This window comes from Mobula hypostoma, chromosome 11 (assembly GCF_963921235.1).
Source record: "Mobula hypostoma chromosome 11, sMobHyp1.1, whole genome shotgun sequence".
Lineage (NCBI taxonomy): Eukaryota > Metazoa > Chordata > Chondrichthyes > Myliobatiformes > Myliobatidae > Mobula > Mobula hypostoma.
The window spans coordinates 67,942,450-67,959,414 of record NC_086107.1 but is presented as its reverse complement, the minus strand read 5'-3'; the positions used below and the strand labels follow the sequence as shown (position 1 = coordinate 67,959,414).

The 16,965-nt window shown below is 41.3% G+C and overlaps 1 protein-coding gene across 1 annotated transcript in view; it reads left to right on the top strand.

The window, feature by feature from the left end:
- Positions 1-16,965, top strand: part of f2 (coagulation factor II (thrombin)) — a 90,242-nt gene that overhangs the window by 12,754 nt on the left and 60,523 nt on the right. Inside the window, exon 2 of the mRNA XM_063062222.1 lies at positions 4,211-4,371. Coding sequence (XP_062918292.1) covers positions 4,211-4,371 — 161 coding nt within the window. The remainder of the gene's footprint in view (positions 1-4,210; positions 4,372-16,965) is intronic.

Sequence of the window (16,965 nt, the reverse complement as noted above, 5' to 3'; positions counted from 1 at the left end):
ATGTGGAGGATTATTCAATAAAAGATGGACTCTTACAGTTCACACATGTTGTTGTTATCCATAATTGAGGCTTTGTGTTCTTTCTGTGAATCTTTGGATCAATTGAGGAATATCATTGTTATAGAACATAGAACAAACAGTACAGAATAGGGACAGGTTCTTCAGTTTTTTGACGTTGTGCTGAACTAATAAACTAGTAATTAAATGCCTAATGAAATTTATCCTTCTGCTTAGAGAAGATCCGAGTTCCTCCATTCTCTGCGTATTCAAGTACTTATCTAAAAGCTTCTTAAGTACCGCTATCATATTTGCCAAGCAGCACATTCCAGGCATCCATTACTCTCTGTGTAAAACAACCGCTCCACACAACTCATTTGAATTTACCATCTCCCATCTTAAATATATGCCCTCCAGCTGTAGACATGTCTACATGTCTACCCTCTCTACGCCTCTCATAACCTTATACGGTACCTTGAAAATGTATTCAGCCCCCACAACTATTTTCACATTTTACTGCTGAAGACTGTACTCTTCCTAGATACTGCCTGACCACCTGAGTTCCTCCAGCATTTCGTGTGTGTTGTTCACATTTACTGTCTCATTTTCTAAATTTAAAATATGTTGAAATAAGGTTTTTTGAGCTAATCTACAAAACATTGTGCATTATGTCAAATCAAAAGAAAAATTCCAAAAACTGTCAACAATTTATAAAAATTAAAAACCAATATTAGGAGTCTGAAAAAGTATTCACCCTTTTTGCAATTACTACGCTAACTTTCCTCAGGTGCAATGTACAGTATTCCTTACCAATTCATCCAATTTGTTGATGTAGAAAATTGGAGGATCACCTGAATAAATATTCTCTCTCTCTGTAAGGTCTAACTGTATGGTAGATTTTTAACAGGCTAAATCAAAATTAAGCCAAAAGAGCATTCAAGGCACGTCAGGGAAATGATAACAGAGAAGCACAAATCTGGGGAAAGGTACAAGACCATCTCAAAGGCACTGAACATACCTCAGAGCTCAGTGCAGTCCATCATGAAAAAATGGAAAAAATATGAAACCACAGCCACACAGGTTAGGTCAGGCTGCCCCTCTAAACATTTTTGCCGGAGAAAAATGACATTTGTAGGAGAAGCTTCTGTGACACCAATGGTCATTTTTTGAGTGAGTTGCAGAAGTCAGTGGCTGCAACTGGAGATAAAGTTCATGGTTCTACAGTCTCTAAGGCCTTCCACAAAAAGGTTACTTATGGAAGAGTGGCAAGGAAGAAGCTCTGGCTTAAAAAAAAGCATATCCTTGTCCTTGTGTTCAAAGACTTTGCAAAGCGTCACTTAGAATATACTGTAAAGATGTGGAAGAAGGTCTTGTGGGCAGGTAAGCCTATAGTGGAATTTCTTGGCCTCAAGACTAAGCGATACATGTGGTGTAAATCTAATTCTGTGCATCAGTCAGTTAACACCATCCCTAGCATCCCTAGATTTTCAGCAGCAGGGGCTGGAAATCTGGTCAAGATTGATGGGGAGATGAATGTTGCTAAATACAGAGAGATCCTGGTAGCCTCTGCCCGAAAGCTTAAACTGGGCAGTCTATCCTTCAGCAGGACAATGAGCCAAAGTACACTGCCTGATAACCAAAGTGGTTATCTCAGGCAAGACCTCAAGTTTGCTGTCCACTGCCACACCCCAACTAATCTGGCACAGCTTGAGCAATTTGGCAGGGAGAAAGGGGCAAATCTTGCTCGTCACATTGTGCAAAGCTAGTAGAGGCTTCTCAGAATCAGAGTCAGAATCAGGTTTATTATCACCGGCATGTGGCGTGGGGGTGGGGGGTGGGGCTGCTGAATTCTTTTACAAGGCACTGTAAATATTTCCCTTCAACCTCCATCACTCTAGAGAAAACAGCGCTAGTTTATCTAGCCATCCTTTATAGCATATGCCCTCCAATCCAGGCAGCATCCTCGTAAACCTCTTCTGATGAACTTCACTTGGGAAGTTTTTTTATTAAGCTTACATGTAAAATATAATACTCACACTTCACAATACTTTTCTATAAACTAATATTGGAGCAGCAAAGTGTAAACAGTAAACGAGAAAATCTGTAGACACTAGAAATCCAAGCAACACACACAAAATGCTGGAAGAACTCAGCAGGCCAGGCAGCATCTATGGAAAAAAGTACAGTCAACATTTCGGACTGAGACCTTTTGTCAGGACTGGAGAAAAAAAAGATGAGGAGTAGATTTAAAAGTTGAGGGAGAGGAGAGAGAAATACAAGGTGATAAGTGAAACCGGGAGGGGGAGGATGAAGAGCTGGGAAATTGATTGGTGAAAGAGATACAGGGCTGGAGAAGGGGGAGTCTGATAGGAGAGGACAGAAGGTTATGGAAGAAAGAAAAGGGAGAGGAACACCAGAGGGAGGCGATGGACAGGCAAGGAGATAAGGTGAGAGAGTGAAAAGGGGATAGGGAATGCTGAAAGGGGAGGGGGCCATTACTGGAAGTTTGAGAAAGCGATGTTCATGCCATCAGGTTGGAGGCTACCCAGATGGAATATAATGTGTTGTTCCTCCAACCTGAGTGTGGCCTCATTGCAACAGTAGAGGAGGCAATGGACTGACATGTCGGAATAGGAATGGGAAATGAAAATAGAAGGGGTGGACACTGGGAGATCGCGCTTCTGCTGGTGGACAGAGCGTAGGAGCTTGGAGAAGCACTCTCTGAATCTACGTTGGGTCTCACCGACATACAAGAGGCCACACTGGGATCACCAGACAAGGTAAATGATCCCAACAGGCCCACAGGTGAAGTGTCGCCTCACTTGGAAGAACTGTTCAGGGCCCTGAATGGTAGTGAGGGAGGAAGTGTAGGGGCAGGTGGAATACTTGTTCTGCTTGCAAGGATAAGTGCCAGGAGGGAGATCAGTGGGGTGGGATGGAAGGACAAGGGAGTTGCATAGGGAGCGATCCCTGCGGAAAGCAGAAAGTGTGGGCGGCGGGGGTGGGGGGGAGATGTGCTTGGTGGTGGGATCCCATTGGAAATGGCGGAAGCTCCAGAGAATTATGCGCTGGAGGCAGAGGCTGGTGGGATGGTAGGTGAGGACAAGAGGAACCCTATCCCTGGTAGGGTGACGGGAAGATGAGGTAAGAGCAGATGTGTGTGAAATGGAAGAGATGCAGTTGAGGGCAGCGTTGATGGTGGAGGAAGGGAAGCCTGTTTATTCGAGGAAGGAGGACATCTCCTTCGTTCTAGAATGAAAAGTGTCATCCTGCGAGCTTGTGCAGTAGAAACGGAGGAATTGAGAGAAGAGGATGGTGTTTTCACAAGTAACAGACTGGGAAGAGATATAGCTGTGAGAGTACTGATTCTACTCTGGTAATGGTTGGCATTGACTTTGCATGTCATTCTCCAAGCAGTTCTCAAGTGATTGTGTGCTTTCAATTTTACATGATATTCTTAAAGTAGAGAACGTATTGATAGCCATTTTCAAATAAATATTTTGGCTTCTTCAGCAAACTGGGTCTATTAGTTGTTTAGAGATTTAGAATCCAAAATTGTAAATGTAGTGAAATCAGATAATTGAAGAATAATTTAAAATATGTTGTTGATTTAAAATGCAACCATTGAGAATCCAAATGTTATCTGGATATTGGAAGAACAAATGAGGGGAATAGTATTTTGGCTGTTCATCCTAGGTGAATGTAGCTGTGGTCACTGTAACCTTGGCTTTGAACACAGTAGCAATGTTTACTTTGAAACGTGGCTTACTCCTTCATAACAACTGACCAAATGTTCCTTATAAGGAAGAAACTAAAATGGTCTTGATTTATGTGGCATGCTACAACCTCAGAAAAGTGCAGAAGTTTTGAACCAATAAAATACTCCTCGAGTACAATCACTATAGAAATGAAGGAAATGTTAAGGTAAATCCAGTTTTATCCTTAAATAAGACATCTGTTTCTAACTACATTAACCTAAGTAGTTTGGGCCTCAGTTACTCACTGGAAAACCAAATGAGTTGAGGACGCCCAGGGGGCAGGTCACACACACAGTTTTCCAGCCCTCAGCAAAGCCGGTGTGGGCAATGGGGAGTGATTCTGAGATATGTTTGAACAACAAGTGACAAGTGAATGTACTGCTGCCTGTAACCAATGCGATGATCTACACATCATTTACTTGTCTCCTTGTGTATTGTTAACCTTCCCTTTGCAGTGTTCCTTGAAGAAGAGGATGCGTTCTCCATGTTGAAAAGAGCTCGACGAGCCAACCATTTTTTTGAAGAGACAAAGTCAGGAAATTTGGAAAGAGAATGTATTTCAGAATATTGCGACTATGAGGAAGCTCGTGAAGTGTTTGAGAATGATCAGAAAACAGTAAGCAACAAAACAGAAATTACTCTTACTTAGAATATTTTAAGTATATTGTGAATACACTCTCTATATCTTTTTTGGATGGGCTTTTAAATATCAGCATTTAATGCAAGTTTTGAGATGATTCTTGAAGCTGCGATAAGGGCAAACATTAATTTACAAAAGCTACTAGCTTTAAATTCTGAAGACAGAATGTTAATAAGCATTCATAACACCTCTTGTGGATTGGAGCTCTGCAGAATTTGGAGATTAAGAAACTTACCAGCTCTTGTCTATAGTTTAAACATGAGATATTCTGCAGATGCTGGAAATCCAAAGCAACACACACAAAATGGTGGAGGAACTCAGCAGGTCAGGCAGTTTCTATGGAAATGAATAAGCAGTTGACATTTCAGGCCCAGACAAGGACTAGAAAGGCAGGGGGAAGATGCCAGAATAAAGAGAAAGAGGATAGTTAGAAGATGATAGGAGAAGCCAGGTGGGTGGGAAAGATAAAGGGCTGAAGAGGAAGGTATCTGATACTAGAGCAGATAGGGAAGAAAAGGGAAGAAGGAGGGGGCCCAGGGAGAGGCTATAGGCAGGTGAGAAGAGTTAAGATGCAGAGTGGGAAATAGAAGAAGATGGGAGGGGAAAGGAATCTTTTTTTACCAGGAGAAATTGATATCGATGCCATAAGGTTTGAGGCTACCCAGATGGAATATAAAGTGTTGCTCCTCCACCCGGAGGCCATAATGGGAGATGAATGAGTAGGTGTAGCAGTTTGGCTGCTTGCAGAGACAGGTGTCGATGTTTGCTTTCATAATCATAGTTCAGATTACACCTTGTCAAAATATTTTAAGTGTTAGATGCAACATCAGTTTTCAGTTCCAGATTTTAGGTAAATTGATGCCTTGTCTGGTATATGTACAGGAGAAACAGGAAAGTGTTGATCATGAAAGAATGCATTTGAAATATAATAGATTGTCCTTCATCAGAACCAACTCTAGACTCTGCTATCTAGCTTAAACACTATAAGATCATAGAATGAAAAGACAAACAGCATACACAGTGAAATCACCAGGAAAGAAGTCTGAACGTACTATTTGGTGAACAAGAATCCACATTAGTCACTTTCCTGCCATGTCTGCAGGGCACGTGTCCAGTAACTTCTACACAGGGCCCACTTTATTATATACTTAATATACCTAACAAAGTGGCCACTGAATGTATGTTTGTGGTCTTCTGCTGCTGTAGACCATGCACTTCAAGGTTTGATGTGTTATGTGTTCAGAGATGTTCTTCTGCACACTGTTTTTGTAACACACGATTATTTGAGTTATGTGTCAGCTTTATTAAAAAAATTCAGCTTGAACCATTCTGGTCATTCTTCTCTGATGTCTCTCATTAGCAAGCAACACACACAAAACACTGGTGGAATGCAACAGGCCAGGCAGCATCTAAAGGAAGAAGTACAGTTGACGTTTCGGGTCGATTTCCTCATGTTTGCGTTTCTCATTAACACGGTGTTTTTGCCTACAAAGCTGCTGCTCACAATTTTATTTTGTTTTTAAACACCATTTTCTTTAAACTCTAGAGACTGTTGTGTGTAAAACTCCCAGCAGTTTCTGAAATACTCAAACCACCCTGTCTGGCACCAACAACCATTCCACGGTCAAAATCACTTCAATCACATTTCTTCCCCATTCTGATGTTTGGTCTGAACAACAACTGACCCTCTTGACAATGTTTGCATACTTTTTTGCATTGAGTTGCTGCCAAATGATTGGCTGATGATGTACTTGCATTAATGACGCCTAATAAAGTGGCCAACTGAGTGTATCATAGGAAGGTTTGGTCTTTAAGGCACAGGAACTTTTAAAATTACACTGTCCGTTATATCCCTGACTGAGTATTAAATCAATTTCCTATTTTTATCCCAATCTACCGTCAAGGGAGCTTGGGATCTGATGGCTCTAGCTATGCTCTTTGTGTGAACATCTTAAATCTTCCCCTAGAATGTCTCTAATTGTTCTGAGACTGACCTATGATCAAGCAGCTGTTTCCACTCCAACTGTACAACTTCCTCAGCGCAGTAAAATTGTCTTCTAAAATATGCTAACTCTAATTGAATTATGATCACTACTGTGGTGTATTCAATATTTCAGTAATATTTTACATAATTCATTACTGGTTATATATAAAAGTATGTGAATGTCCTATGTCATTATGCCACCATGTCATATATGTGCGCCTCACTAAAGTAAAAACCTAACGGACAGGTGCTATTGCTGGCTTCTATGTTTTTCTTTGAATTTGTTTCTGGAGTTACAAAGCATAATAGTGGAGATGAGTAAGTTTTAAAATGAACCCAAGATGACTACCTACCTGTTGAAGCGCAGCATGTGGTTCTTTGGGAAGGGACAGAAACATACAAGTTTAAAAAAAAAGTTAGAGAATGGGCAAAATTCATGGGTTCATAAACAGTGAGGTGAGTATAATAATAACAAATAAAAAATATTAGAAATGGCTGGCTACATCGGAAAGATAGATGCGTTCAATTTTACAACAGATAACTGGATCCTGTATACTGAACAAATTGAGCAGTATTATAAAGCAAATTAAATAGCCAATGAGAAATGAGCACCAGTTTTGCTTAGTGCAGTTGGTGAAAAACACACATTTTGCTTAGAAATTTGACTGCTCCAGCCAAACCAGCTGAAATGTGCTTTGCTGATATTATGAAAGTAATGCAGGAACATTTAGAACCGAACCCATTGTTGACTGCAAATTGCTTTATGTTTCATAAGTGAAATCAAAGGCAGTGGAGTTCATTTTAGCTTATGTGGCTGAATTGAAGAAATTGTCTGAGCATTGCGAGTTCAGTAATGAGCTTAATGATCCACTGAGAGATTGTTTCATTTGTGGAATTTTAGAAGAAAGCTTCAAACACAGCTCCTAACTGAAGTACAACTCATATTTAAAAGAGCAATTGAAAAATCGCTGTGTCAATGGAAACAGAAGACAGAGACACAATTGAGTTGCAGTCAGGAATGAAAGTGAGTGTGAACAAAATTGCAACATCTAAATAAAAACATGCCTGTCTGAACAAACTGTTGTTACCGTTGTGGCAGGGGCTCACATACATCAGACCAATGAAGGTTTAAAGGTGATAGTTGCAGGAAATACACAAAGAAGGACACATACAAACAGCATGCTGGGCAAACAGAAATAAATGGACTGCACAGGGAAAGAAAAAGATTTAAAAAATCAAGTTACAATTTCGCAAAGAGAACTAACCTGCAATCTGTTGATGAAAAATCTGATAATGACGAGAATGACAAAGCACTGTGTATCCCTAAGATTTACAATGTGAAAACTAGCAATGGACAAGCAATATTGCTTACACCAGAAGTGAATGACAAATTAATTAAAATGGAAGTGGCTGTTTCAGTTATTCCACAAAATGAATCTGAGCGGCATTTCAAAGATACTGAACTGAAGCCTGCAGATATCCAACTAAGACTTATACTGGAGGAAAGACAACTCCTGTGGGAATGACATTCATAACAGTGAAATACAACAACCAAAAAGCCAAGTTGGGCTTGAATGTTGTAAAAAACAGGAGGGCTAGTTGTCTGAGACAACTACAATTTGATTGGAGATCCATCCACCATTTTCATGCCACGTCCCCTGCAAGAGAGTCAACTGAAAATGAACTCAGAAAGGCACTGGACAACTCAAACACAGTTAGGGTAAAATAATGTTAAGTGAAATGTCACATCCAAATTTTACAAAGTCTGTCCAGTTCCTTATACCATCTTGATAAAGTAGCCAGTGAGCTGGGTCCAATAAAGGACGAACGAGTTCTTTCCGTGAGCCCATGGGAAACAACAATGGTCCTAGTAGCCAAGAAGAATGGGTCTGTCAGGATCTGTGGTGATTTTAAGGTCACTGTCAACCCTGTAGTAAAAGTAGATCAATATCCTCTGCCCAGGATAGAGGACATCTTTGCAAACCTTTCTGAAGGGAAACACTCTCCAAAGTGGAGTTAGATAATGCCTACCTGCAGATGGAGATGGAAGAGGAGTCCAAAGTGTTTCTCACCATATGTGCTCACAGAGGACTTTATTGCTATAAAAGTCTTATTTTTGCAGTAGCACCTGCACCTGCACTCTGGCAGAAATCTATGGACCAGGTGCTGCAAGACTGCCCGGGCACTCAGAGTAACTTGGATGACAGCATTATTACCGGTAACAATGACAAGAAACATCTCCAAGGTCTCAAGACAGTGTTCAAAATATTAGAAGTTTATGGGCTCAGAGCACAATGTAACAAGTGTCAGTTTTTTGAAGCAAACATCACTTATTGAGGTCACACCATTGACACGCAAGAATTACACGAGAGTACTGAGAAAATTCAAGCAGTGGTGAAAACCCCAAGACCAAAGGACATGTCACAGTTATGGTCCTTTTTAGGATTTGTCAATTACAACTACAGATTGCTGCCAAACTTGGCTACTGTGCTCCACCCCTTGAACTCATTACTATGGATCGAGAAGAAATGGCCATGGACAAAGCAGTTTGAGGTGGCTTTCCAAAAGGTAAAGGAAGTGGTGATGTCAGACACTGTACTCACACATTATGATCCACATTGTCCAGTGAAGCTTGCCTGTGATGCCTCACCTTATAGTATAGGTACAGTCATGTCACATGTGAAGGAAGTGAATGTCAACATTGCATCACATTCCTTTACTGCTGCAGAGAAAAGTTACGCACAGATTGACAGAGAGTCTGGTTTGGGGTGAAACTAGTATGTTTTAATCAGTACTTGAATGGGAAAGAATTTACCCTCATTTACTGATCATCAACCCCTGGTGTCCATTTCCAATCCACGGAAGGTTGTTCCAATGATAGACTTTGTTTCTTGGAGGACACAATTACACGATTGAATTCAAAAGGACAGCTATTCATGGAAATGCTGATAGATTGCCCTATTCACCTTTGGAAAATGAAATACCTGAAAAATTTATGAAAAAGGACACTCTTTGTGAAGTATTTTCCTTAACGCGAATTGAAAGTCACCCTATTATAGCAGAGGTAATCCAAAGGGAAACCAGAAAAGACGCTACACTGTCTCGGGTCCACATGTCAACCAAAAATGTGGTGTAGAAATTTCAGTTCCCCTCCCCCATTTTTACCAGCACTGGGATGAATTTGCCCTTGATGGAGGTTACCTTATGTGGGGATTAGGAGTTGTTGTAGCAGCCAAGCTGAGAGCTAAAGTGTTAGGTGAACTACATGCTGGTCATCTAGCCGTGGTCAAAATGAAAGCATTGGCTGAAAGCTTTGTCTGGTGGACTGGGATGGATAAACAGACTGAGCAGCTTGCCATGCACTGTTCAGGATGCCAACATGTTCACAAGATGCTGAGCACAGTGCGTCTCCACCCCTGGGAATACCCTACATTTCCCTGGCAGAGATTTTGCTGGACCATTCATGGGCACAAATTTCTTGGAAGTAGTGGACGCAGCTACAAAATGGCCAGAAGTGTTCGCAATATTCTCCGCTGTTAATGTGTTGAGCAGCCCTTTCCCAAGGACTGGTGTTCCAGACACTTAGTCAGTGACAATGAATCACAGCTTCAATCATTCCTGAAAATAAACGGAATAAGACATAGTACATCTGCACCGTACCAGCCAGCTGCAAATGGCTTGGCAGAAAAGCTTGTCTAGAGTCTAAAGTATGTACTGTGAGCAATGTTAGCAGAACACACTACACTGACACTGAATCAGAAGCTCACCAATCTGATCATAGCAGATCACAGTGCAGCACACTCCATAACCAACAACTCATCAGCTATGCTGCTCCTGGGTCATCCCTTGTGCTCACGCTTGGACCTCCTCAAACCCAGTCTCAGAAGGATTATGCAGGACAAACAGCTGAGACAAATTGAGGTTTCCTCAAACAACAAAGTTAGATGTTTCACTCCTGGACAAGCAGTACAGGTGAGAGACTACAAAGGTGATCAAAAGTGAATACTTGAAAAGATTAAGGATAGAACTGGACCACTGTCCTACACATCATGGATTGTGTCTGATGTCAACTGGAAATAGTACCTTGATCAGTTCAAGAAAGCAGAGTCTATTGTTAAAGAAGAAAGGTGTCCTGCAGGTCCAGACTCAACTCCTACAACCAGCACAGAGGAGGTGCCAGAACCTGAGATTGTTTCACAGCCACAAAACTCTCCTGCAGTGTGACTCCCTTTGTCAAGAAAGATGTTATCCCACAAGAGTAAAAAATCTGCCACAGCAATTAAGTCTTTAGGCCTGAATGGGACAAGTTAGAATTTACTATGCTGTGGATGTCTATATATTAGTTGTATTATATAGTTCGTTTGTTCATTCGTTATGTGTCGTGTCATATGATGTAGGCGATCATGGTCTTTCTATGACCATAACTGTTCTTGGCAAATGTTTCTACTTAAGCGGTTTGCCATTGCCTTCTTCTGGGCAGTGTCTTTACAAGACGGGTGACCCCAGCCATTATCAGTACTCTTCAGAGATTGTCTGCCTGGTGTCAGTGGTCACATAACCAGGACTTGTGGTATGTAGCAGCTGCTCGTATGCCTCTCCACCACCTGCTGCCATGGCTTCATGTGACCCGGACTGGGGGAGAAGCAGGTACTACACCTTGCCCAAGGGAGACCTGCAGGCTAGCAGAGGGAAGGAGTGTCTTACACCTCCTTTGGTAGAGACATATCTCCACCCCACCACCATAATTATATGGTTTAATTTGATATATGTAAGTTGAGATGCATTCAATATTGAGTTGGAATTTAGAGCAAAGCAGGGAGGAGTGTTGTGTATTTAATATTTCAGTAATATTCTAAATAATCTATATTGTTTGATTAAGCATTCTTCGTTATTTACATAAATCCTCATGGAGTTATATGTAAAAGTACATGAATAGCGTACATCATTACATCACCACGTCATACGTGCGCGTCTCACTAAAATAAAAACCATATGCACAGAAGTTATCCCCGGCTCCTGAGGTTTTCTTCCAATTAGTTTCTAGAGTTACAAAACATAACAGCTACCACAAATGTATTCAACAGGAATTCTGCAGATGCTGGAAATTCAAGCAACACACATCAAAGTTGCTGGTGAACGCAGCAGGCCAGGCAGCATCTATAGGATGTCTTTCTTCCCGGACCTCCTGTCCCATGATCCTCTCGTATCCCCTTTTGCCTATCACCTGTCCAGCTCTCGGCTCTATCCCTCCCCCTCCTGTCTTCTCCTATCATTTTGGATCTCCCCCTCCCCCTCCAGCTTTCAAATCCCTTACTCACTCTTCCTTCAGTTAGTCCTGACGAAGGGTCTCGGCCTGAAACGTCGACTGTACCTCTTCCTATAGATGCTGCCTGGCCTGCTGCGTTCACCAGCAACTTTGATGTGTGTTACCACAAATGTATTCTCCCATTTGTACTTCTTCATCTGCTTAGCCACATCCCCAAAAATGAATCCAGAATTGCAACTTCTACCTGCACCCCACCTTCTTTCAGGTCTTGTTGCCTAGTAGCTAAAAATCTATTCTTGACTTGTTTAAAAAGTCTGTGCCTTATATATATATATATATATATAGTACACTGTATACATCTCAGTTAATATTAGACTTATTGAATGCCTGTACTCTCTCCATCCTTGTTTATGAGAGTGAACAGAGATTTGCATATAGGTTTGCTTCATAGACTCACACAAGAAAACTGGCCTTTCTGCAAACTGAGTCTACACTGACCATCAAGCAACTGCTTACATGAATCCCAGTTTATCCTCTCCACATTCCCATAAACTCCACCCCCCCATACCCACCCTCTAGTCCCCAAGATTTTACCCTTTGCTTACACATTAACTGGCCATTGTAAATTGCCCCTAATTTACCCAACCTGCACATCTTCCAAATGTGGAAAGGCACCTGAGCACCCAATTGACGGATTCAGAGGTCAAACTCAGTCTAGTGGAGTTGTGACACAGCAGCTGTATTGTGCTGCCCTTAATTTGCTCTTCAATTTTCCTTGAGTTGCAGGGAGGCCTGTAATGCATACAAATAGCTGCAGTTGCCTCTTTGCAGTTCTTCTGTTCAATCCATATGGCAACATCTGATAAAGCTTGTGACCTAACATCCTGATCCACTGAGTTCCTCCCGCATTTTGTGCGTGCTCGTCACAGCTGGGATTGCTTCTCGAACTAATACTGCTCTCCCTATGTTTTCCCTTCATACCCTCACAATTTATAGTCACACCTCTCTCTGTGTTACCAGCAAATTTTAATCCTTTACCCATCTCATGTAACATTGAGTGTAAATGGTAAATAGCTGAGGCCCTAGTGCTGACTGCGTTTCTCTAATTAAACTCATCTCCCACTTTTAGCCCATTGACTTAACCTGTCTGCTTCTGCAGTCTCTCCGTGTCCTATCTTTGTGTTACAGTAGTCAACAATTAAGATCCAATTTACTAAATCACTAATATAAATGGCTAAGTCTTAAAAACAAATTAATTCTTGGAGTGATCCTACCTGTTACAGCTTAAACCTGAAAATGAAAACCATTTATCCCTACTCTCTTTTCTATCTTTTAGCTAATGCTCCATGCTCAATTCTGCAAGCCATACCTGTTATGTGGGATTTGCAGAACTATGATTCTCCGGATTAAGATGAAGATTGAAGGGCGGAGCACCAGTCAAATGAGAGGAATGATGAGATCAGATAGTGGAAGGATTTGTAGTCATATGGAGGTTAGGAGCCTTAGGGATCAGGGCATAGTGCCCAGAACCAGCAGGAGTAGGAGGGTGATCGGTGGATAGAAGGTCAGTACTCTTGTACAAGGCCTAAAGGATTAAAAATAAGTGTGGGGCTTACCCTGGCATGGTCTAAGCATGGTGCAAAGACTCATTTTCCAGGAACGCCAAACAATGGTTACTCCTGGGACAAATTGATCCAGTTTCCTCATTTGTTTTGTATCTCTCACAAAGCCTAGAAGTGCCCTGCTCAGTTTCCAGAGCAACACTAAGCCCACTAGAAATGACTACCATTCTACCTCAATCCTCATTAAGGCCACAAAGCAAAATGAAACTTATCACTGGCTCCGTCGTCCACTCAGCAGTTGAATGATGGCTGGTGACCTGGTGAAAGTAAAAATTGAAAAAGAAAAAAATTAAAAATCAACTATAATTTCTATCATACCAGCAGCTTAGCCACATTATTTCTCAGAGGAGGCTGCTGGAGTGATGGAGGTGCTCTGCCTTCATATGTTGACTTAGGGTTTAAGGAGGGGAGAAAGGATTATATCGTAACTGCTGATGGAAGTGTTGAGGATGATGAGGAGACCTTGGCTTTGATGAACCCTCAGATGGAATCTTTCCAACTCTCATCTCTCATAGGTAAAAGTTCAGTTGGGTGAGGTGGAACAAGAGTATCCATCACCCATGGGTTCAAATTATGACAACACCAGATCAAGAGGAACCTATAAAACATGTGTAGGAGAGGCTATTTTCATGATAGACATCTACCACGGATATTTTGGCATGATTACATGCACTAAATCAGAGCCATTGCTCACAATTGTGGCACAAGTCACAGATGTGGCTGTATGAATGAGAGCTACAGTGCACACAGGACTAATACACCCCACCCCAGTGAAGAAGACAGTGTGGTCAGTTTGTGACATTAGCGTGCAAAGCTGATTTGTTGCCTGTGCCCTTCACACCATTGGAATGCTCTTCTGAATAGTTTCTGCTCCCCAGGGAATAAGAATAACCCTCTTACTTTGCAGCTCTTTCATAAGAACCTCTGATGTTGCATCAGAAAATATTGAGAACCTCGATCTCCCTTGTTATGCTATTTCTGAATACCTCCAGAATCAGCCTCAACTCTAAAAGTGTGCCTCCACTTGTTATAGTGACAGTGCATTCTCCCATTTGAGGTTTTGGCTGGCAGGTTTTAACTAATACAGGCCAGCTTTAATTAATGTGTGCCTCTCACGATATTGACATGATTCTAAGATGATAGGCTAATAAACAACATAGTTATTAATTTAAGAGATAAAAGCAGTAGGTCATATTGGCCCTCAACCATTCAATAAAATCATATTTGATCCATTGCTTCATTTACTTTTCTGACCAATCTTAAAATCTCTAATTTTCTTCATGTTCAAAAACTAATTGATCTCAACTCTGATTATGCTCAATGTCACAGCTTTGTGAAGCAAAGAATTTCAAAGATTTACAATATTCTACCAAAAATAAATTTCTCTTGATCTCCTGGGCACAGTAGTAATGAGGAAAAACTATTAGATTAGCAGACAGAACTCTGGGATAATGATAGTTTGAAGCGCACTATGACACCTGGAGAAGTTAAATTTGAGCAATTAAATAATTCTTTAGTCCAAAAATAATAAAAAGCCTTTAACAGTAATCAGAACACCATTGGGTTGTTGTCAAAATTCTTCTTTAGTATTTTCCTTCAGGGAAGAAAACTTGCTTCCCTTATCAAAGCTGGCCCAATTGTGACTGTGGGCTCAGCATTCTGGTTGAATATCCCATTTTGTCTGCCAGGGCAGTCTGAGTCCATCTAATTTACCAATTATCGGCCTGTAAGTTTGACGTTAGTGGTGGGTAAATTAATGGAAAGTATTCTTAGAGATGGTATATATAATTATCTGGATAAACAGGGTCTGATTAGGAACAGTCAACATGGATTTGTGCGTGGAAGGTCATGTTTGACAAACCTTATTGAACTTTTTGAAGAGGTTACTAGGAAAATTGACGAGGGTAAAGCGGTGGATGTTGTCTATATGGACTTCAGTAAGGCCTTTGACAAGGTTCCACACAGAAAGATAGTTAGGAAGGTTCAATCGTTAGGTATTAATATTGAAGTAGTAAAATGGATTCAACAGTGGCTGGATGGGAGATGCCAGAGAGTAGTGGTGGATAACTGTTTGTCAGGTTGGAGGCCAGTGACTAGTGGTGTGCCTCAAGGATCTGTACTGGGTCCAATGTTGTTTGTCATATACATTAATGATCTGGATGATGGGGTGGTAAATTGGATTAGTAAGTATGCAGATGATACTAAGATAGGTGGTGTTGTGGATAATGAAGTAGTTTTTCAAAGCTTGCAGAGAGATTTAGGCCAGTTAGAAGAGTGGGCTGAAAGATGGCAGATGGAGTTTAATGCTGATAAGTGTGAGGTGCTACATTTTGGTAGGACTAATCAAAATAGGAAATACATGGGAAATGGTAGGGCATTGAAGAATGCAGTAGAACGGAGGGATCTAGGAATAATGGTGCATAGTTCCCAGAAGGTGGAATCTCATGTGGATAGGGTGGTGAAGAAAGCTTTTGGTATGCTGGCCTTTATAAATCAGAGCATTGAGTATAGGAGTTGGGATGTAATGTTAAAATTGTACGAGGCATTGGTGAGGCCAAATTTGGAGTATTGTGTACAGTTCTGGTCACCGAATTATAGGAAGGATGTCAGCAAAATAGAGAGAGTACAGAAGATATTTGCTAGAATGTTACCTAGGTTTCAGCGCCTAAGTTACGGAGAAAGGTTGAACAAGTTAGGTCTTTATTCTTTGGAGCGTAGAAGGTTGAGGGGGGACTTGATAGAGGTATTTAAAATTATGAGGGGGGTAGATAGAGTTGACATGGATAGGCTCTTTCCATTGAGAGTAGGGGAGATTTAAACAAGAGGACATGAGTTGAGAGTTAAGGGGCAAAAGTTTAGGGGTAACACAAGGGGGAACTTCTTTACTCAGAGAGTGGTAACTGTGTGGAATAAGCTTCCAGTAGTAGAGGCAGGTTCTATTCTGTCATTTAAAAAAAAAATTGGATAGGTATATGGACAGGAAAGGAATGGAGGGTTATGGACTGAGTGCAGGTAGATGGGACTAGGTGAGAGTAAGCGTCCAGCACGAACTAAAAGGGCTGAGATGGCCTGTTTCCGTGCTGTAATTGTTATATGGTTATATAATTTGGTGTATTTGTAATGTCACACAATCGAAGCTGTCCTCAATATGAGGACAGAACATTCTTTCCATAAAGACCGTGCAGTGGTCACCTCTACTAAATATAAGTATTAGGTGAAGAAATGGTCAAGCAGTTTTATCCCTCCTCTAGGTTTATTTCCTAACACAGACCCAGGATTCAGTCAGCAATGATGCTACAGGCCATGATTCTTGGCGATGGATATTGATATCCCTGCAACCCGTGTCCTTGTTATTTGCAACATGGAGCAGCACTGATCACTCAGCTGAGGGAGAACGACAAGTTGTGGTTTGGAATCTGATGACATGGCACCGCGTACAATCAGGAGTTAATATTAAGAACTTACAGGGTTACTTGCTCCATCTCCATGTTGCCTCCCATCCCTCCACCAGGTCAGGTCAGTCCCAGGTACTGTGATGGAGGAATATGACACATGGTTTATAAGATATGATTCTGGTAAATACACCTGTCTCTAGGATATAGCATGGTCTGTCCAATCTTATTCTTATACTCTACACCAACATGGCCATGTCTTACTTGGGCAATTCAGGGAGCATCTAATGATCGGTAACTCTCAGG